The 20,017-nt window shown below is 64.1% G+C and overlaps 1 protein-coding gene across 5 annotated transcripts; it reads right to left on the reverse strand.

Moving 5' to 3' along the window:
• Positions 1-104: 104 nt before the first annotated feature.
• LOC102455864 (ribonucleoprotein PTB-binding 1) lies at positions 105-15,001 on the reverse strand. 5 transcript variants are annotated; one of them, XM_075917778.1, is made up of 15 exons: positions 14,719-15,001; positions 10,523-10,589; positions 8,895-9,364; positions 7,839-8,030; positions 7,306-7,435; positions 6,782-6,882; positions 6,269-6,343; positions 4,800-4,911; positions 4,305-4,525; positions 3,650-3,743; positions 2,821-2,948; positions 2,640-2,711; positions 2,059-2,187; positions 1,485-1,568; positions 105-1,405 (listed from the first exon to the last, which is right to left on the reverse strand). In XM_075917778.1, the coding sequence occupies exons 1-15, from the start codon at positions 14,926-14,928 to the stop codon at positions 1,259-1,261; spliced, it is 2,232 nt and encodes a 743-aa protein (XP_075773893.1). In that variant the 5' UTR covers positions 14,929-15,001; the 3' UTR covers positions 105-1,258. The 5 variants fall into 5 exon arrangements, with proteins under 5 accessions (XP_075773893.1, XP_075773892.1, XP_075773895.1 ...); XM_075917777.1 differs by having other exon boundaries at positions 6,269-6,346; XM_075917780.1 differs by lacking the exon at positions 14,719-15,001 and adding an exon at positions 12,430-12,945 and having other exon boundaries at positions 6,269-6,346.
• Between the last annotated feature and the right edge of the window lie 5,016 nt (positions 15,002-20,017).

The raw sequence follows: 20,017 nt of genomic DNA on the forward strand, positions 1-20,017 counted from the left end.
GGCTCCGGGCCCAGGCCAGTGGCTCCGGGCCCAGGCCGTGGTGCGGCTCCAGCGGGCCAGCTCGGGGGCACAGTTGCGCAGCGCATAGAAGAAAGGGACAAGGCTTGATCTAAATCTCTTTACTTGAGGGAGGCGATGCCCAGCGCCGGCAGGCCTGGAGTCCCACCAATACAGCAAGCCAGACACACAACTTGATAAAAGGCCCCAGCAAGAGGGGGGCTCTGTCCACACAGGCCCACCAGCCCTCCCGTGAGGAAGCAGCGTGGCCCCCTGCCCACGGTGGAGACGAAACCCCGCTCTGCATCCTGCCGCACTACTGCGTGGCTCAGGTCGTAGGCAGCCAGCCACTCCGCTCTCAGCACAGAGCTAAGGGCCTGATGCCCCGGGCTGCGGGCAGCCTGCCTGCCACAGCGGCTCAGCTGAAGTTAAGGCGAAACAAAGAGGCTGCAACTGGTTGAATGCCCAGTCCCACTAAGCCACAGGCGAGCCCCAAGCTTGGTCCCCAGGAGGGGAAGCTCAGCACAGCAGGAGCCCAGGGAACCCTTGGACACCCTCCAAACAAAGAAAAAAAAAAAGAAAAAAAAGTCTAGAAGCAAAGTTCATGCCCCGGAGGGAGAAACTAAAAACCGGAAGGACCAGGCTCAGCGACTTTACAATGGGCCCAGATCCCGGCTCCTAGCTAATTACAAAAGGAAATAAAACCCAAGGCAGGGATTAAAAGGCAGCTCGCCAATCTCATTACCAAACAGAGGAAAACGGCAGCGTCGAGGGGTTACACCCCAGGACCCTGCAGAGGCGAGTGAGGGCCTCGGGGGGCTGCATCCCAGACACAGCTCAGAAGGCTTTGAGCGGGGTGGGGGACTGGGAACAGGCAGATCCAGCCTCTGCGCTGCCAGGAACCACCATGCTCCTGAAGCAGGGGGCCTGCTGGAGCCGGTTCCGCTGCGCTCTCAGAAGCAGCGGCTTAAGGCAGGGAACACACGTCTCCCTGGAGTTACTGTCCTCACTCAGGCGTGGCTCCCAGTTACTGCAATCAGAACACAGCAGACTGCACAGCGGGCAGGAGGCAGAAGGGATCACAGGGTTCCCGCCTGCTGTGGCCCCAGGGGGCCAGCTCTGGGAAGGCCCATCCCCGGCAGGAAGGCTCAGAGAAGCCGAGTCTTTCACACATAAAAACCTCAAAAATCCAGACTACTGGTAAAAAAGAGTTTGTACAAGATTTACAGGCAGAAGGGACGAGTGCTTCAGAAGGGAGGGGTTAAAATATCCTCTTCCGCTTCAGGTAGGAGTCTGCATAGTGCCCCCCCAGGCCCTGAGAGTGCTGTCCGACGTAGCCGCCCTCCGGGCTGGGCTCCGGGCTGGGCAGCAGGTGGGAGAAGGCCCGTTTCTGGCCCCCGATGGGCGTCTGGAAGAGACAGCGGGGAGAGGTGTCAGGGGACCGGCAGGGCGCTCAGAGCTCTGCCCTCGTCCCCAGAGCTACTCACCTTGGAGTGGGAGCCCTGGGAGTGGCTGTTTGGTCCCAAGCCCAGGATGCTGTCTCCGGGACCCACAGGTGGCATCCCAACGGCCTGGAAGAGATATGGGAGGGGTGGGGGGGGGGGGGGTCACAGCCCTGCTGCTGGCCCCCGGCGCCCTGCGCTTTCACTGCCTTCCACCAGCAGGACCCAGCCAAGGCTTTGCCTCCCCCAAGGGGCCTAGCACCCTGCACCCTGACCACCCCCCGGCCCCTCAGGAGAGCGAGGCTGCAGCAGGGGTAGGGAACGTGGCCCTTCCCCCAGACGACCCCGCGGCCGCAACCGGCTGCTCTGCTGGCACCACACTCGCACTCCACCTCTACCCTGACTCCGCGGGCGTCTCAAGGGGCCGGCGTGGCCCACAGCCAGAGGGTTCCGTGTGGTGGCAGCGCCAGGCTGGGGCTAAGGCCCTACAGCACACAGGCACCCTCCCACCCAGGCCACGAGGAAGCCGCTGCAGGCCGGGACCGGGGCATTCCTGGCCGGGAATCGGCTGGCACCCCAAGCGAGCAGGAGCCCCCAGCCCACAGGAGCGAGGCCTCACTTTGTTCAGGTGGCTTTGTTTCAGCCCCGCTTGAAGGCCACTGGTGAAGTAGGAGGTGGGGGAGCCGGAGTAGAACGGCGGCAGGGGTGGCCCCAGGCTGCTCCGCTCAAATCCAGGAGATGAAGCCACCTGGAAGAGACGTGGCTGAGTCACAAGCCGCAGTGCCACGTCCCACCTACGGCCCTGCAGCTCAGCTGAGCTCCTGGGCTCCAGTGCAGGGCTGGAGCCAGGGCCCCTGAGCCGGGGCCCAGCCCCCACACTGCAGTTTTCAGCTCTGCAGCCCCAGTCAATCGGTGCCCCCGGGAAGCCAAAGGACGCGACACCTCCTCGTGCTCAGCTGGGCACAGGACAGGCCGCCCCCGAGGCCTCTGCTCCACACAGCCTGACGCATGCCCCTCCACCCACCCAGGCTCCCTGGGGAGGCTGCTCTCCCCACACCCCAAAAGCGACTCCTCCAGTGAACCCCACCACCTGCAGGCCACAGCCCCAGGCCGAGAAGGGAGACCTGGGAAGGCAGAGGGAGGCTCATGGCCTGATTGCTTGCGCTAAGACCAGCCCCACAGGCTCCCAGCAGCCCTCACCTTGTGCCTGCTGTGTCCGAACGCGCCCAGGACGGGGTCCCTCGCCGGGGCGTACATTCGGGATCCCGCGTCCTGCAGGAGAAAGAGGCGCAGAGGCTGCAGAGGCAGGCGGCGCCAGGGAGGGAGGAGGCAGGACGCCCAGAGGGCTGGGCGGACGCTGGGCCCTGCCCAAGGCTCTTACCGGCGGATAGTCGAAAGCAAAGCTGTCTGCCAGCCCGGGCGGGTCGGCCATGGCGGGCTGTGGGAGTCGGGGACTGGAAACGCTCCCCAACACGCCAGCCTTCGGGTGGAACGCTTTACTGGCACCACCTGCAGAGAGCGTCCGCATTACCCCGGCCGCCCAGCAGAGCCGAGGGCAGGCAATTGCCCCAGGCTGTCCCATGCCCGGCCCCTTGCCCCCAGGGAGAGGCAGCTCTGCCTAGAAACTCAGACCCCAGCGATTCCCTTCCCCTGGGCACCGCGTGCCTGCCAGAGGGCCAGTCCCCGAGAGCCCGGCCGCCAGGCAACGCGCCCCGCCAACGGATTCCTTTGTCCCTCTGTCCTGCCATCCATGGAGTGGAGCCCCCGTGGTGGGAACGTGGCAGGGTACTGGCAGCTCCTGGCTCCCATGACTGCTGCGGGCGAGGGCTGTCTCCAGCGCAGCCTGCCCCCCACCCCCGCGGCCACACACAGGTGCCAACGTCCCTCATGTGGGATGAGAGACACACAGAGACCCCCCGCCCTCCCCCCACAGCACCTGCCATTCCCCCGGTGGCGGAGCCTGAGAAGCCACGTGCTTGGTCCCAGGCTGGCAGCCCTAGGTGCTCAACTGGGCGCTTGGTGCAGCCTCCGGAAGTCCTCCCCCCACCCCCTCGAGGGACAATCCCTCTGCCCTGCCAAGGGCACCGCCTGCCACAGGAGGGGCCTAGCCCGGCTTCTCCTGCACGGGGCCCAGCCGCGGGGCAGCCCAGCACAGACAGGTCCCTCGGGGCACGCGAGGGCGTCTGTCCGGTTCCAGGCTCCTCGCTCACCTCCCAGGCTGCTGGCGGGAAGGAGGCTGTGCAGGTTTAAGTAGGGGTTGAGAGGAATCTTGAAGTCTTTGGGCGGCTCTCCCAGCAGCGAGACCTGGGGGAGAAGGAGCCAGGATCAGGGCCGCTGGAGGCCGGCAGGCCGGAGCACAAGCCGTTTAGACCGCTGGGTTGTTTGCCAGGGCAGACGAGGCTGGAAGCGCTAGACCAGGGGTGGGGAACCCAAGGCCCAGGTGCGGCCCCTGGCTTGCCTGGATCCAGCCCCTGAGGCGGAGGCTCCCCCTGCACTGGAGAGCCCCCCGAGGCTCTGGGTGCGAGGGGCCCGTGGTGAGCGTCCCTCCCCCCCGCCTCGCGGCAGACACCCGAGGGCGCGGAGCCGGCAGCGGCAGGCAGGGACGGGGGCGCCTGCTCTAAGGCAGTGTGTTTCCTAAACTACGTTCCGCCACGAGGAGAACAGGATTCAAAATGGCCCCCCTTAAAGGGGCAGGTGACTTCCTCAACTTCCCCCCGACCCCTTCCCCCCCGCCTCCCCTCAACAAAAAATTCTTGGTGTTTCTCAGAAAAAAATTGTTGTTCGGTGTCCCTCAGTCTTAAGAAGTTTAAGAACCGCCCTCTAGGGGCCCAGCCGGCAGGCTCCGGACACGGCCGCTCTCCTTACCCCATTCTCCACTTGCTTTGGTTTCACAGGGCCCAGGAGGGAGGGGGTGAGGCCTGGCGGGGTCCCAGGAGACGTGGTCATCGGGGGCCCCTGTGTGCCCATCGCCGAGTTCTCCCGGTCTGCCCCCATGGGTGCCAGGAAGGATGCCAGGGGCACGCCCCCCTGCGGCAGGATGGGCGACTTCCCGTGCCCCGGCGTCACGTCCGCAGGCAGAGGCCCACCTGGGAGAGGGGACGGTGTCACTAACAGTCACCCAGGCCTGAAGCGGAGCCAGAGAACGGCTGGGCTGGCACCCAGGCACCCGGGGCAGCCTCCTCTGCCAGCAGCTCCTACTCCCCGGAGGCCAGAGGGGTCTCAGCCCCCGGCAGGCCCGTGGCTGGAAGCCAGGCTCCCCCCAATGCCGAAGCCAGCGCCGCGCCAGCAGTGGGCCCGCAGCTCTGCCCAGGCCCGGCACATGCAGCAGGAGCCGGCTCCGGAGCCGCTGGGCCGGGTTACCTGAGGCGAGGTCTCCCAGCAGCGAGCTTCCGGGCGGAGCCGGGGCAGCCGCCAGCCCCAAGGAGCCGTGCTGCAGCGAGCTGAGAGGAGAGTCCCCCAGGAGCCCGGGTTTCTGCAAACAAGAGGCAGGTTCAGGCCAGGCCGAAGGCACCGCGGAGCCAGGCGGGGGAGGGGGGCTCTGGGCTCCAACGGGCAGCGCTGCGTGGCACGTGCCTCGAGCGGCGCTGCTCAGCCCGGAGGGCAGCGGCGGGACCGAGTGGCACAGCGGCGGCGTGAGGCACTAGGGAAGCACCAGACCCAGGCTCCGTGGCAACAAGCCAGCCACTGGCCAGCAGCCGGGCGAGTGGTTTTAAAGCCAGGTGCATCCTGGGGGGCCTGGAGCGGTGGGGGCGCTGCTGCTCTCGAGCCCTTCGAAAGCACTGCCAGCGCGTCTCCCCTGGCGCCCCGCCCTCCGGGAACGCCCCTGGGGCAGGGTCTCAGCCCGGCCCCCCCGCAGAGGGACCCTGCGAAGGAAGCGCGGTTCTCGGACCCCCCCACGGGGGTGGAGGTGTTGGAGAGGAGAGCTCCGGCCACCGAGGCCTGCTCCAGCCACCGTGCGGCCAGCAAGGGCCGTTCTAGCCAGCACTTCCCCAGGAAGCAGGTCTGGAAGCACCGCTGGCCGGAGCAAGCCAAGTACGGCTCGTGCACACAGAAGGCACCATGGCACGGCTTGTAGTGCAAGCACAGTGCAGGCGCTCGCGGGGTCTCTCCGCTGCCTCAGCTGCTGCTTGTCCGTCCAGCCCAACTCCCCCTCGCACGCCCAACTCCCCCTCGCACCAATCCCTCCAGCGTCACAGCTCTTTAAACGGATCAACCAGGGAAAACAGACACCCGGCTCCTCCATGCAGCGCCCCCCCCCTCCAGCCACTAGAGGTGAGGGGCCAGCTCGGCCCACCCTGCGTCCTAGCCATCAGCTCAGGGCCGGGGCCCTGCCACGCCACCTCCTCCGCAGCACAGAACTCCGGCTGCCCCAGCTGATCGCAGCCGGGGCCAGCTCAGCCCATGCTCCTCTGGGGCAAAGCCCAGCGCAGGTAGCGGCACATCTGGGAACCCAGAGGCAGGGAGCTGCTCAGCTCTTGGGGCAGTGCTCTGAGCCCCCTTACATCCTTCCCCAGGCCCCGAGCCAGGTGCTGGCGGGATGAGGGCCATCCCCAGCTCCCTCCCGCCCCACACCAAGCTGGAGGGTGGGGAGGCTGGAGACTTCCCTGCCCCCAGAGCCACGGCCAGGCTGAAGCCACCTGCAGCTGCCCCTGTGAACAGGTCTAGGGCCTCGTCCCGGCCGCTGTGGGTCCGCCCCCAGGGCAGCGCAGCACACACAACGCTCTGCAGGCCACAATCCAGCCCCAAAGGGCAACGCACAAGGGGCATTGGGACGAGGCCCCAGGTGCATTTGGCTCTGCGTCTTCACAGCACACAGCCAGGCCACTCACATGGACCACGGCTTGGTTCTCCTTGTTCTGCAGCCAGACCCGGGTCGGCAGTAGCAGGGAGCTCCCCAGCAATGCCTTCTGGGGCAGACAGCAAAGCGAGACAGAGCGTGAGCCAGAGAGGTGGAAGAAGCAGAGGGGAGCTAGTGCCAGCCGGGGGAGCATTCGCCAGCCTCCGGGGGGGGGGGGGGAGAGCGAAGGGCAGCAGATGCAGCACAGACGCTGGGTTCAGTTCTCGGGGGGCTCGAGCCAGCACCTAAGGCCAACCCTTGCAGACGAGGTCACTGCGCCCTCAAGTCTCCCCCGCAGACAGGCCCGTGGAAACGGCCTCCCCCCAGCTCCCCCGAAGCAGGCGGTGCTGCCGGACGCCACCCTGCTCAGCCCACAAGTCCCTGGTTCTGTGCTGGGCTGCAGCAGGCTCGGGGGCTCTCAGACAAGCAACTGGAGCCGGTTACCCCGCCTCCTGGGGGCCGCCAGGGACAGGCTGCTCTGGGGCTGGGAGCCACCCCCCCGTACCTGCTGAGCCTGCGTCTGGTTCTGGAGCGCCAGCTGAAGAAGAGCCGCGGACAGGGCGGGATTGGTCATGAGCGGCATGGACGGGGGGGCGCCCAGGAGCCCTGGAGAGAGAAGAGACCGTCCTGATCCCAGCTGTCAGTGCTGGCAGGGCCACAGGTCCCTGGCGGGACAGCGCCTGGTCCGCCACGCCGCAGGGCTAGCGCCACGCAACACGAACGGGGCGCTGCCACGGACGCTGGAAAGGGCAAGGTGCCGGGGAGCACTGAGCCCCTGGGTTCCCACGGAGCACACCCCGAGCACACTGGGCTCCGCGGCCGCCGGCCGGCCTCTGAGCGTGGGGAGGGCTGCAGGCCCGGCCTTGCCACTGGCCGGCTGAACAGGCTCCGTCGCGCCCCGTGCCCTGCTCTCGGCCACGACAGGCCTCTCCACTTACTGCGCCTGCTGGCGGTCGCACGGAGGGAGCCCAGCTCTCTGGGCATCCCTCCCGGGGCCCCAGCCCACCCCACTCCACTCCTCGCTCTTACCCTGTTTTCCCGCAACGGCCCCGTGGAGCAGGGGGTTGAGGAGGAGCTGGAGGGACGCCGGGTTCCCCAGGCTGTTGAGAAGCTGGAGGATGTTTGGCTCCGGGAGGAGCCCCTTCCCACGATTCAGTGCCTTGAACAAAGTTGCCGACGTCAGAGTCGCATGGGGGCACCGGGCCAGCGACAGGCGGACGAGGGACGGCGCCGAGTGGGATTGTCAATGGGCCGGAGTGAGCCCCGTACGGATCCCAACCACCTTCCGCTGGGCGCCTCCTGGCCCCCGAGCTCCCCCCACCCCGAGTTCCCCTGGCCCCTCCCCCGAGCCCCCCCGGCCCCCGAGCCACGTTCATCAGTGGCACTCGACAGTGCCAGGGACACCTAAAGTAACCGGGGAGCCAGCATCTGCCCATCGCACCCCACGCTACGCCCCCAGCCCCCGCCCTGGGGCACACTTTCTGCATGTGGCGGGAAGAGGAAGCTCCGTGGGCCCGGCGCCGGGGGTCTGAACAGGCCGAAGCCATGGGACCGGCACTTACCGTGGCCTGGGCCGCTATCAGAGCGGCCAGCATGCTGCGCCCGGGAGGGCCTGGGGCGCAGAAGGAGACGCGGACGTGGCTGCCAGCAAGCGCCAGGCCGTCGGTGGCCTGCTGGACCATCTCGGCCATCTCCTCCGACTCGTACTCCAGCACCGCGAAGCCTTTCAGATGCCCGTCCTGGCCGCACGCCAGCTACAAAGACAAGGCGGCGGGAAGGCGGCTCAGCGCAGCAGGGAGAGGCCGGGCCCTGCGTGCTCGCGGATGGGCAGCACAAGGGGCTTTCAGACCTTGCAGGCTGCTGCTTCCAGCCCCCCGCCCCGCCCCCAACCTGACACGGAGCCTGCCTGGATCTCAGGCCTGAACCCCGAGAACACACAGTGGCCTCTCCTGGAGCCCCAGGCCGGGCTGAGCAGAGCAGGCGTAGCCAGGGACTCAGCGGACAGGGTGGGCTTTGGGGCCGCACTGCAGCAGGCGGCTGTGGAAAGCCCAGCTCTGAAACTCCCGCTCGCCTCCCCAAGCTCTGCTCTGCCAAACTGCGGCGGGGAAAAGCGCTTAGCGTGACCCCCTGGCTGCTCCCGGGCGCGGGAAGGCCTGGACCGGAGGGACGAGCTAGAGGCCTCGAGCCAGGCAGAGCTGCACTCTAGGGGACAGCCCCAAGGCCACTCTGCACACGTTTGCACGGGCTATTTCCCTAGCAAAGGGCCAGGGTCTGGAGACCCCTCCCTCACTGCCTTGGCCAGCTCAGCCAGCCAGGCGCCTCCCCCTCTGACGCTGGCTCCTCCCTTCCCCATAGGCGTCGGAGGGACAGCCCGCCCCGCACCGAGGCCCGTCTGCAGGAAGAGGGCTGGCTGCCCCACGAATGGCCCTTCGGGGTGGGACCGTGTTACAACGATTCCGGCCACAGCCCAGCACGGACGCGGTCACCCCAGAGCGGGCGGCACGGGGCCTGGGTAAACCTCGCCAGCAGACCCTTTGGTTAGGGTTTTAGTGCAGCCCCGGGCCCGGCCCCACAACACGGCGCGAGGCAGCGGTGCGAGCAGGAGGGAGGCGCCTCACCTGGCAGAAGGTGGGGGCACAGAGGGCAGAGAAGACCCGCCTCAGCTCCTCCAGGTCGCTGTAGCTGTGGGGCAGTTTGTCCACACACAGGCACTTGGAATGGACCAGGTCTGCAGTCAGCTGGCTGGCGTCGGTCCAGTGCACGTACAGCGTCCGCGTGCCCAGCTGCCTGCCCAGCAGGTCCGACTTGGCTCGGGCCGCCGAGTCCTTCTTCATGTACTCGACGAAGCCGTAGCCTTTGGAGTGGCCCGTCCGCTCGCTGTACACCAGGAAGCAGCGCTCCAGGTTGCCGAACGGCCGCACCAGCTCCTCAAACTGCTGCTGCGTGTGGAGCTGGGGCAGGTTGGCGATGCAGAGCAGGGCGTCCGTGGGCTGCAGCTGCACCGAGAGCTCCCTGTCCCGCAGCTTGCTCAGGTGGAACTGCCTGATGGCCGCCTCGGCTTGCTCCCCGTTCAGCAGGGTGACAAAGGCTGCAAGCAGACGTGAGGTGACCCCCGGCCCCGCCCCAGCTCAGAGCCGCACCCCACGGCCGAGGAGAGGGGTCAGCCGCAGGCGGCTCTAGAGGGAGGGCTCAGCTCCCCGCAGGGCGGCCTAACAGCAGCGCCGGCCCAGCAGATGCCTCACGCCCATGCTGGCAGCCTCTGGCACAAGGCAGAAGTCCTGGCCTGGCACGAGACCCTCGGGGCCCTAAGACAGGACCCGAGAGGACTCTGCGGCTTCTGCCAGGACGGCCGACGGTCCCACCCACACCCTGCTCCTGACAATGGCCCAGCGGGCGGGGGTGGGAACGGCTCTCCAGGGATCACCCGTGACGCCCAGAGCACGATGGCAGCGAGCGGCTCAAGCCCTGACACTGAGGGATGGAGAAAGGCCCAGCACCACAGCAAGCTCCGCCCCCAAGCCGTACGGGCTGGGCAAGGGAGGCAGAGCAGCGGTGAAATGCAGCCGGCACGGCACGGCACGGCACGGCACGGCACGGCACGGCACGGCGGGCCCTACAGCGCCTAGCTTGCCGACTAGGGACCCAGCCCCTGGCTCACTGGAGCCGCTGCGCAGATGCGGAGGAAGACCCCACCCACAGACGGTTCCCAGTATGGCCAGAGAAGGCGGATCAGCCCTCCTAGAAATGAAACCCCAGCGTAAGCCCCTGGCCAGAGAGGAGCTGCCCTGCCGTCCTGGACTGGGAAAGGACCAGTCCCTCTAGGGACGTTAAATGGCCTTTAATCAGGGAATCGAGTAGTCGATGGAGGTTCCGCCGATGGGTCGACAAGGGGGACTGCAGAGCTGCAGCAGGGTTAGCTCCTGGCCCGGCAGAGGTGCAGCGGGGGGTGGGAGGGGACCCAGGTGCGAGCCAGGACAGCTGATTCCTGGCTCACTCTCAGTCCCCCGCTGTGCCTCTGCCTCCCCCCGGCACCGGCTCCTGCTCCCCCCTTGGGCAGAGGCAGGGGTGTGTGTGTGCAGAAAGCAACTAGTCGAGTCTCTCTGTGACTACTGCCGGGCAGTGGCCTAGTCGCCCCCCCCATTCACTCGCCCAGCGTCCGGAGGGGGCTGGGCCACCGCTGCTCCCTGGCATCTTTGCGAGGTTGGCCAGTCGGATCTCACTTGGGGGGGGGCAGACGCTTACTCACCAGTCCCCTTGTACTTGTCCACAAAACAGTATTTCAGTTCGTAGTCGCTGAGCAGGTCGTGAACCTCCTGCGTAGACAAAGCCAAAGAGAAGTCAGCTGCTGGGGGGGAGAGACACCACAGCCCCAAAGGGCAGCACCACCTGCCCCCGCCAGGCTCCGGCCTGGAAGACGACGATCCACAGGAGACGCCAGGGGCCGGAGCATGCAGCGCTCACCAGGCCAGCCGCGTGGCTCCATTCAGAAAGGGTTGCCATGTGGCTTGGAAAAGGGGCTCCCACAAAGACCGACAGGCAGACTGTCTGGAGCCAGGCAGGACCCTGCACCTCATGGCAGAATTCTCCAGTGGAAAAGGGCAACAGCGCAACCAAGGAGAGCTGAATCCGTCAGTGGCAGAGCTAACCCCAGAAACAAGCCTAATTTTCACAGCCACATTCCAGCAGAGCCAGAGGTCTTGGTATTTCCTGGCTCCGCAGTGCGTGGGCAGGTCTGGTGACATACGGAGCACACCAAACGGCTCCCGTTAGCCAGCTTTTCCCAGGACTGCTTGCTAACTGCTCCCTCTAGCTGCAGGCACAGTGAAGGCTCAGGCAAGACTTGCGGCTGGCATCTGAACAGGGAGCTCCACTGAAAGCCACAAGCAGCCCTTGCTGCTACTTCCGGCCTGGGGCTTGTAAGTCACAAAGTTCAGAACCAAATGGGCGGGCTTCACTCCCGCCTCCTGGTACCCCTCTTTAGTCCCCCAGCCTAGAGCCCCCAGAAAAGGGATTCCTCTCCTCCCACACCCCAGGGTTAACCCTCAAGCAGCCACAGCAGTGACCTGCCTGGCAAACGAGGAGCCTTTTCTCTAGCACCAGGGCATCCGAAGGCAGGTTCCCAGGCATGCCCATCCCTGATGCAGCGCTCTCGTTCCCAAGGTCAGTGCGGTGGAGACCAGCTGGAGAGCAAGGGCTGGCAGAGCCCAGGCAGGGAGCAGCCCCGGGCATGTTCTCTGCTGGCTGGCATCAGGCTACAGCAGCATGGCCACCAGAACTGCTGGGCCTGGGCCTGCCCCGGCTCCATGCTTCAGAAGGGGCGGAGCCTCGGGCAGAAGGGGCAGGCTGGGGGCAGCCAGCTTTCGGAGCCATCCGCACCACTGAGAGGCAATGGACAGAGCCTGGGGGCCCACGGCACAGCCACTAGGAGCCCAGAACCCTGTGACCTGCCAGGCTCCCCGCCCCCACTATCCGTGCTATGGGATGTCTGCACTGCACCCAAGTTACTTAGCAGGATAAAACCCATCCAGTGAGAACAAGACGCACCTTGTCACTAATGCCAACCCCAGCCGCTGCCGTGCCCGGAGCACCATGTGGCCAGCTGGCCTGCCTTGGAGGAACGCCCGTTCCAATGGCACACGGGGCAGGCAGCCACCTCAAGCTGTACCCGCGGCTCCTTTCAGAGACGCATCTTCAAGCCAGCGAGTTACCATCTCCGCTGCCCCGGGCAGCAATTCCACGTACCACTTCGCCTGAGGCATTGCCCTCCTCTGGCACCCTCAGCCGTGTTGTGCAGGGAGCGAGGCCCTGCCACATCACCACGGCAGAGCAAGGAACAAACCCCAGAAATCCTCGAGAATCCTGAGCTCTCCAGGTCCCTTCCACCTCTAGGATTCTATGATCCCAGGAACCTGGCACCCTGCTCCAGACTGACTACCTCCAAGAAAACCCACAGGCAGAAGTGGACGAGCAAGAGCCTGCTGATCAGCCCATGAGGGTCTCTGTGGCCCAATCCATCATCCCTGCATGCCAGGGAGACCTGCGCTGCTGGAGACATTCCAGAAGGGGCATTCACAGTGTGCTCCCCTTCCAGGGTAAGCCTAGAGACCTGCCGGAGGGACGGCTCCTTGCTCAGTCTCTCCTGGTCCCTATTACCTGTGCTTCTGGAAAGCCAGGCCACCACACTTTGGAGCCAGTGGAGAGCAGCAGGAAGTCAAGTGCTCCAGCTGAACAATGAGAGCAGGTCATGGGATCAAACCATTACCTGCTGGCCTGATGAGTTCATTCTGTGGAAGGACAATAGAACTGTGTTCACAAGGATTTCCTGCAAAGTCCCATTGTCCTTCCTAACAGCCAGGGAGCTTAATAGAAAGTGCAGCATGCTAAAGGGACCAGAAAGGAAGGTGCTTTTATAGCAAGAAGTAACAAGGGGGCTGTAGCAGGAGATGGTCTGCTGAGGACAAAGATTAAATCCATGTTAGATTTTGGAGAAAATGCAAAATATCACTGAACCAACCGAGTTCCGGGTTTTGTATCAACTTGAAACTCAGCCCAATTCCTGTCAAAGATTTATGACCATGAAAATGTTCTGTTTTGTACATCGGTATTGCAACATTTCCAGTTTCATTATGAAATTAGGTGCATTTGACCGAGTTTCTCTCTGCATTTGAGGGCTCACTAGAACCAGATACTCAGGTAATGAGACCTAGGAAATCTAGCTGTTTGCACAAACCTCGGAGTAGCCAAAACAGACTTCCATCCCCCTAAGCAGGACTGGAAAAGATCAGTCTGATTAAGGGAGACTGCGCCTCTTCCAGAGTTGTTGTGAGCCAGTTTGAGGAGTCAAAACTAAGCAGCAACTAAATGACAAGAAACACACTTGTCTAGAAGGAAACCCTCGATGCCACATAGGCACAGCCTATGATACAGATTTCTATTTTTTTATCCAATAAAGTGAGGGAGAAAAGGTGAACAACTCCAGAGAGACATGAGTGGACTACATAAAGGCAGCCAGATAAGAAGCAAACACACTTACACACACTATATAAACATCCACTGCTATTGTGCCTCCCAAATCAAGTCCCAAATGAACTATTTAACTTAACGACTGTATATGTTTAAGGACTCAAGAGTTCGAATGCTATCTTTCGATGCACTGGGGAAGTTACTTCTCTCTGCACTCAGAGTTCGGCTGTGAATTCAGGGGTCGAGAGGGCTAGCTGATGTTTGTAAACTGCTTTGAGGCTGCAAAGTCCAACTTTTGTGGGTGTGGAAGGAACAGGATATCAGCTCACATCTCAGAGAGGGAGCAAAGATTACAGAGAGACAAGCCAACCCGCACAAATGGCCTATTCAAATTCACTGCTGCGTCACCTAGGAGCTGTTCAGAGGACAGATTCTAATCACTGCATGAGACAGCAACTGGCATTTTATAGGTTAAACCAACAAGGAAGCAGGTGGCAGCCACCTGAACATCCAGGTGACCCTGGTTAGGAGTCAGGGATGGGAGCTGGGCACCAGAAGGCCCCGGGAAAGGGAGAGGCTCGTCCCACCCCCTCAAACGCCTGGCATCTTCGGAGCGTCGCCGCCCTCCCCTTACTGCCGCAGCTAAAGAGAGGAGAAAGCTCCACCCATTCCACCCCCTTCTTCAGTCCAACGCCCCGTCACTTCTCCAGGGTGCAGCCCACGATAAGTGTCCCCCGGACCAACTTCCCCGATTGCTCATCCTGCCAGCCCAGCGCCCGCATCCCCGGGCTAGGTCAGGGCATTTGGCTCCTTGCTCCCCTCGCCTGTAAACCTCCTCCTTACCCGGTCGGTCACGTGCCCGGCTCCCCCCCCCCCCCGTTACCTGGCTGGTCACGTGCCCGGCTCGCCCCCCCCCCCCGTTACCTGGCTGGTCACGTGCCCGGCTCGCCCCCCCCCCCGTTACCTGGCTGGTCACGTGCCCGGCTCGCCCCCCCCCGTTACCTGGCTGGTCACGTGCCCGGCTCGCCCCCCCCCCCGTTACCTGGCTGGTCACGTGCCCGGCTCGCCCCCCCCCCCCCCGTTACCTGGCTGGTCACGTGCCCGGCTCGCCCCCCCCCCCCCGTTACCTGGCTGGTCACGTGCCCGGCTCGCCCCCCCCCCCCCCGTTACCTGGCTGGTCACGTGCCCGGCTCGCCCCCCCCCCCCCCGTTACCTGGCTGGTCACGTGCCCGGCTCGCCCCCCCCCCCCCGTTACCTGGCTGGTCACGTGCCCGGCTCGCCCCCCCCCCCCCCGTTACCTGGCTGGTCACGTGCCCGGCTCGCCCCCCCCGTTACCTGGCTGGTCACGTGCCCGGCTCGCCCCCCCCCCCGTTACCTGGCTGGTCACGTGCCCGGCTCGCCCCCCCCCCCGTTACCTGGCTGGTCACGTGCCCGGCTCCCCCCCCCCCGGTACCTGGCTGGTCACGTGCCCCCCGGTACCTGGTTGGTGACGTCCCCGGGCAGCCCCCGGATCAGGACCTTGCGGCGGTTGCGGAACTGGCGGGCGCTGCGCTCCAGGCGGGCGCGCACCTCGGCCGGGTCCAGCGCGGGCAGCTCCTCCTCGGGCGCGCGGCCCGGCCCCGCCTCCGGCCCCGGCGGCTCCGGGCTGGGGACCGACGCGGTGCCCGAACCAGCCGCCGCCGCCGCCATCTTGGGAACCCGCCGCCGCCTCCCCCTCGACCATAGAGAGGCGGGCGGCCGGCACAGAGCGGCGCCAAGATCCCGCCGCCCTATTGGGCCGCCGCGACCCCGCCTACCCAGCGGCGTCCCGCCCCACGCCACCATCCGCGCTCCTCATTGGTCGGGAGGCCCCAGAATGAGCATCGCGCCCAGCGATTGGCCAGCGCGGGCAGACCCTTGGCTCGCGGCTGCAGGGCCCGCCCGCTGGCCCGCAAGTGACCCCGCCACTCGGCGCGTCACTGGGCCCCGCCCCCCAACCGCAGTGACGGAGCGAGGCCAGGCGGGGGGCGGGGCTGTGACAGGTTCGGGGGCGGGGGGCGGGGCTGTGAGAGGTGAGAGGGCAGGGGGCGGGGCTGTGACAGGTGAGGGGCAGAGGGCGGGGCTATGAGAGGTGGGGAGCAGGGGGCGGGGCTGTGACAGGTTCGGGGGCGGGGCTGTGAGGTGGAGGGCAGGGGGCGGGGCTGTGAGAGGTTCGGGGGCGGGGCTGTGAGGTGGAGGGCAGGGGGCGGGGCTGTGAGGTGGAGGGCAGGGGGCGGGGCTGTGATAGGTTCGGGGGCGGGGCTGTGAGGTGGAGGGCAGGGGGCGGGGCTGTGATAGGTTCGGGGGCGGGGCTGTGAGGTGGAGGGCAGGGGGCGGGGCTGTGACAGGTGAGGGGGCGGGGCTGTGATGTGGAGGGCAGGGCGGGGCTGTGACAGGTGAGGGGCAGAGGGCGGGGCTGTGAGAGGTGGGGGGCAGGGGGCAGGGCTGTGACAGGTGAGGGGGCGGGGCTGTGACAGGTGAGGGGCAGAGGGTGGGGCTGTGAGAGGTGGGGGGCAGGGGGCGGGGCTGTGATAGGTTCGGGGGTGGGGCTGTGAGGTGGAGGGCAGGGGCGGGGCTGTGACAGGTGAGGGGGCGGGGCTGTGAGGTGGAGGGCAGGGGGCGGGGCTGTGAGAGGTTCGGGGGCGGGGCTGTGAGGTGGAGGGCAGGGGGCGGGGCTGTGAGGTGGAGGGCAGGGGGCGGGGCTGTGATAGGTTCGGGGGCGGGGCTGTGAGGTGGAGGGCAGGGGGCGGGGCTGTGATAGGTTCGGGGGCGGGGCTGTGAGGTGGAGGGCAGGGGGCGGGGCTGTGACAGGTGAGGGGGCGGGGCTGTGATGTGGAGGGCAGGGCGGGGCTGTGACAGGTGAGGGGCAGAGGGCGGGGCTGTGAGAGGTGGGGGGCAGGGGGCAGGGCTGTGACAGGTGAGGGGGCGGGGCTGTGACAGGTGAGGGGCAGAGGGTGGGGCTGTGAGAGGTGGGGGGCAGGGGGCGGGGCTGTGATAGGTTCGGGGGTGGGGCTGTGAGGTGGAGGGCAGGGGCGGGGCTGTGACAGGTGAGGGGGCGGGGCTGTGAGGTGGAGGGCAGGGGGCGGGGCTGTGACAGGTGAGGGGCAGAGAGCGGGGCTATGAGAGGTGGAGGGCAGGGGGCGGGGCTGTGAGAGGTTCGGGGGCGGGGCTGTGATAGGTTCGGGGGCAGGGCTGTGAGGTGGAGGGCAGGGGGCGGGGCTGTGACAGGTTCGGGGGCAGGGCTGTGAGGTGGAGGGCAGGGGGCGGGGCTGTGAGAGGTTCGGGGGCGGGGCTGTGAGGTGGAGGGCAGGGCGGGGCTGTGATAGGTTCGGGGGCAGGGCTGTGAGGTGGAGGGCAGGGGGCGGGGCTGTGACAGGTTCGGGGGCAGGGCTGTGAGGTGGAGGGCAGGGGGCGGGGCTGTGACAGGTGAGGGGCAGAGAGCGGGGCTATGAGAGGTGGAGGGCAGGGGGCGGGGCTGTGAGAGGTTCGGGGGCGGGGCTGTGAGGTGGAGGGCAGGGAGCGGGGCTGTGACAGGTTCGGGGGCAGGGCTGTGAGGTGGAGGGCAGGGGGCGGGGCTGTGACAGGTGAGGGGCAGAGAGCGGGGCTGTGAGAGGTGGAGGGCAGGGGGCGGGGCTGTGATAGGTTCGGGGGTGGGGCTGTGAGGTGGAGGGCAGGGGCGGGGCTGTGACAGGTGAGGGGGCGGGGCTGTGAGGTGGAGGGCAGGGGCGGGGCTGTGACAGGTGAGGGGCAGAGGGCGGGGCTGTGAGAGGTGGGGGGCAGGGGGCAGGGCTGTGACAGGTGAGGGGGCGGGGCTGTGACAGGTGAGGGGCAGAGGGTGGGGCTGTGAGAGGTGGGGGGCAGGGGGCAGGGCTGTGACAGGTTTGGGAGGAGCTGCTCCCCACCTCATCACTGGTTAACCAATTAAATGGGATTTTACACCCCTTGTTGGGTCCCTCTGTGTGTGGGGGGGAGGCTGCAGCCTCGTTTCCCTCCCCCCACCCTCACTGTGGGGCGGGGAACAAACCCTGAGTGGGCCCCAGCCCCTCCCGCACCTGCTGCAGCCTTTTCAGTAGGGCAGGAGCCGGGCCCATGGGGCTGGCCGGTGTGGGGGAAATCGAGGCTGTAGGGCCAATGCAGGGCGATAACGTGGCCCCTGCCATTTAGCCCTGGTGCACAGCAGAGAAGCTGCTGCCCATTACCCCTTCAACCAGCCCACTCTGTCCGGCTCGGCGCAGTGGAGACATTCCAGACAGCTGGAAGGAAGCAGGTGGGAGCCCCTTAGAAAAGTCACCCCATCTACCCAGGGAAGGACAAGCCATCAGATGTCAACCCCAGGCCAGTCAGCAGAGCAGCTGATCCGACACTTAGTACAGAATTAAAGAAGGGCACCAACATCCTCCCTCCAATGGGAGTTTATGGCAAATAGTCGACATCTTTTCACCTCCATGAAGTAAGTTGTTCCAGGTAACAGTAGTGATGTCATGTACTTAGATTGCCGTAGGCTTGGTAGCACACATCATTTTGATAAAAAACTAGAATTTCAAATTAACATGGCTCACATTCAGGGCATTAAAACCTGGCTGACAGTAGCTAGAAATGGGGAATAAAAATCAAACAGTTTCTAGCAGGATCCTATAAGAATTGGTTCTTTTTTTAATCAAGTCCCAGGAAAAAAATTATAAAATAACTGATAAAGTTTGCAGATGACACAAAACTGGGAGTGTGGTAAATAATGAAGAGGACCAGTCACTCAGGGATCTGGATCACTGCACTGGATAAGCAAACAGCATGCATGAAGAGAGGTAGAATGTAAATGCATATCTCTAGAAATAAAAAATGCAGGCGGTACTTACAGGGTGAGGGACTGACTATCTTGGAAGCAGTGACTTTGAATGAGATATGGGAGTCATGGTGAAAAACCAGATCCCCAGCAGATGCTGTGGCCAAAAGAGCTAATGGGATAGATGTTGGGTACATGAACGAGGGAATGGCGAGTAGCTGTAGAGACGCTATTTTACCTGTTATTGGGCACTGGTACAACTGCTGTTGGAATACTAGGGCCAGGTCTGCTACCCGCAAGCCAAGCGGGATGTTGAGAGGGTCCAGAGAAAAGCCACGAGAATGATTAGCGCTAGAAAACATGCCTTGTGCTAAGTTCCAGTCTTTGTTAAACTCAGCGCTAAGCCCAAGAGCAGAGTCTAGAAGCATGTGTGTGGCCAGGGGCAGCAACCTTTGGCGCTCAGCCAATCAGGGTAATCTGCTGGCAGGCAGAGACCGTTTAGCTCCCCTGGGCTAGGACTGGGAGCTGCAAGGAAACCTTCCAGCCGATACTGAACAGTTGGAAACTACCCCCCTGGGCTGAGACCTGAGACTCAACGATTGTTCCCCATGCACAGGGCTCTGCGTTTAAGGGCCTGTAGAGCAAAGTCTAGCACCAATCCACGCCTGGAGGCAACTCCTCCTGAAGAGTGGGCCTAGGTCACTGCGAGTTCTCTCCCCCGGCAACTGTTAAATCAAGCTGAGATTTGCGTGTAAGGAATCTGCTCTAGGAAATAGTGGGGGGGACGATCTCTGGCCTGTGGTACCTGGAGTGGACCAGGTGATTGCAAATGGCCCCTTGCCACCAGGGCCAGCCTTACCCATAGGCAGAATATGCAGCTGCATGGGGCACCCAAAAAGGGGGGGCACCCCTGGGTCTTAATGTCCACCCAGCCACCCGTCCTTGCTGCAACCTAGTGGCTACGTCTAGACTGGCACGATTTTCCAGAAATGCTTTTAATGGAAAAGTTTTCCATGAAAAGCATTTTCGGAACAGAGCGTCTAGATTGGCAAGACGCTTTAACACAAAAGCACTTTTTGCAGAAAAGCGTCTGTGCCAATCTAGACGCGGTTTTGCGCAAAAAAGCCCCAATCACCATTTTCGCCATCGAGGCTTTTTTGCGCAAAACAAATCTGAGCTGCCTACACCGGCCCTTTGGCGCAAAAGAGACTTTTGCCCGAACGGGAGCAGCACAGTATTTCCGCAAAAAGCACCGATTCTTACAGCAGGAAGTCAGGGCTTTTGCAGAAATTCAAGCGGCCAGTGTAGACAGCTGGCAAGTTTTTCCGGAAAAGCAGCTGATTTTCCAGAAAAACTGGCCAGTCTAGACACAGCCAGTGAGTCTAACTCGGGAGATGCTGCACTTGAGACAGCTGCCTAGATCAATTAGCAGGACGTTGAGTCTGAAAGAACCAATCGAGGGGGAACGAAGCCATTTACCTGTCAGTTTCTGAACTGACGGTCTCAGAGGGGGAGCCCTGGCAGGTGGGCTCCACAAAACCAACAGCCCTGTGGCACCTTGCAGACGAACAGTTATTTGGGTCAAAGCCCCCTCAGATGCACGGACCCGCCCAAGTGCTTTTTACCCACGGACGCTTATACCCAAATTCAGCAGCTGGTCTGTCCGATGCCCCAGGACTCCTCGTTGGTTTTGAATTTACTGCGTGACTCTATAGCCGTGGTCACCAGCCAGGAGATCGCGAGCTACCGGTAGATCTCAGGGGCTCTAAGAGTAGCTCTTGAGCCCTCTCCGAACTGTGCACCTGCACAGGACATTTACGTTAGATTTCCTCATGTAATGTAGGTGGGGCTTCAAGGAAGGGGCGGGGCAGTAGATCTTCGCCTGTTCTGAGACTTAAAGTGATCTTGGGTGTAAAAAGGTTGGAGACCCCTGCTCTACAGGACCCGACTCCAAAACTTGCTTTACAAATATTTCACGTG

The sequence above is a fragment of the Pelodiscus sinensis genome, unplaced genomic scaffold (assembly GCF_049634645.1).
Source record: "Pelodiscus sinensis isolate JC-2024 unplaced genomic scaffold, ASM4963464v1 ctg101, whole genome shotgun sequence".
Classification (NCBI taxonomy): Eukaryota; Metazoa; Chordata; order Testudines; family Trionychidae; genus Pelodiscus; species Pelodiscus sinensis.

What these genes read in the sequence shown, in the direction of transcription:
- LOC102455864 (XM_075917777.1), bottom strand. Translation starts at nt 14,928, where the DNA reads ATGGCGGCGGCGGCGGCTGGTTCGGGCACCGCGTCGGTCCCCAGCCCG. An exon ending in CCGGGGACGTCACCAACCAG is followed by an intron (nt 10,590 to 14,718) that starts GTACCGGGGGGC and finishes TTGTCTACGCAG; the next exon opens with GAGGTTCACGACCTGCTCAG. An exon ending in GTGCCCCCACCTTCTGCCAG is followed by an intron (nt 8,031 to 8,894) that starts GTGAGGCGCCTC and finishes TTGTCTTTGTAG; the next exon opens with CTGGCGTGCGGCCAGGACGG.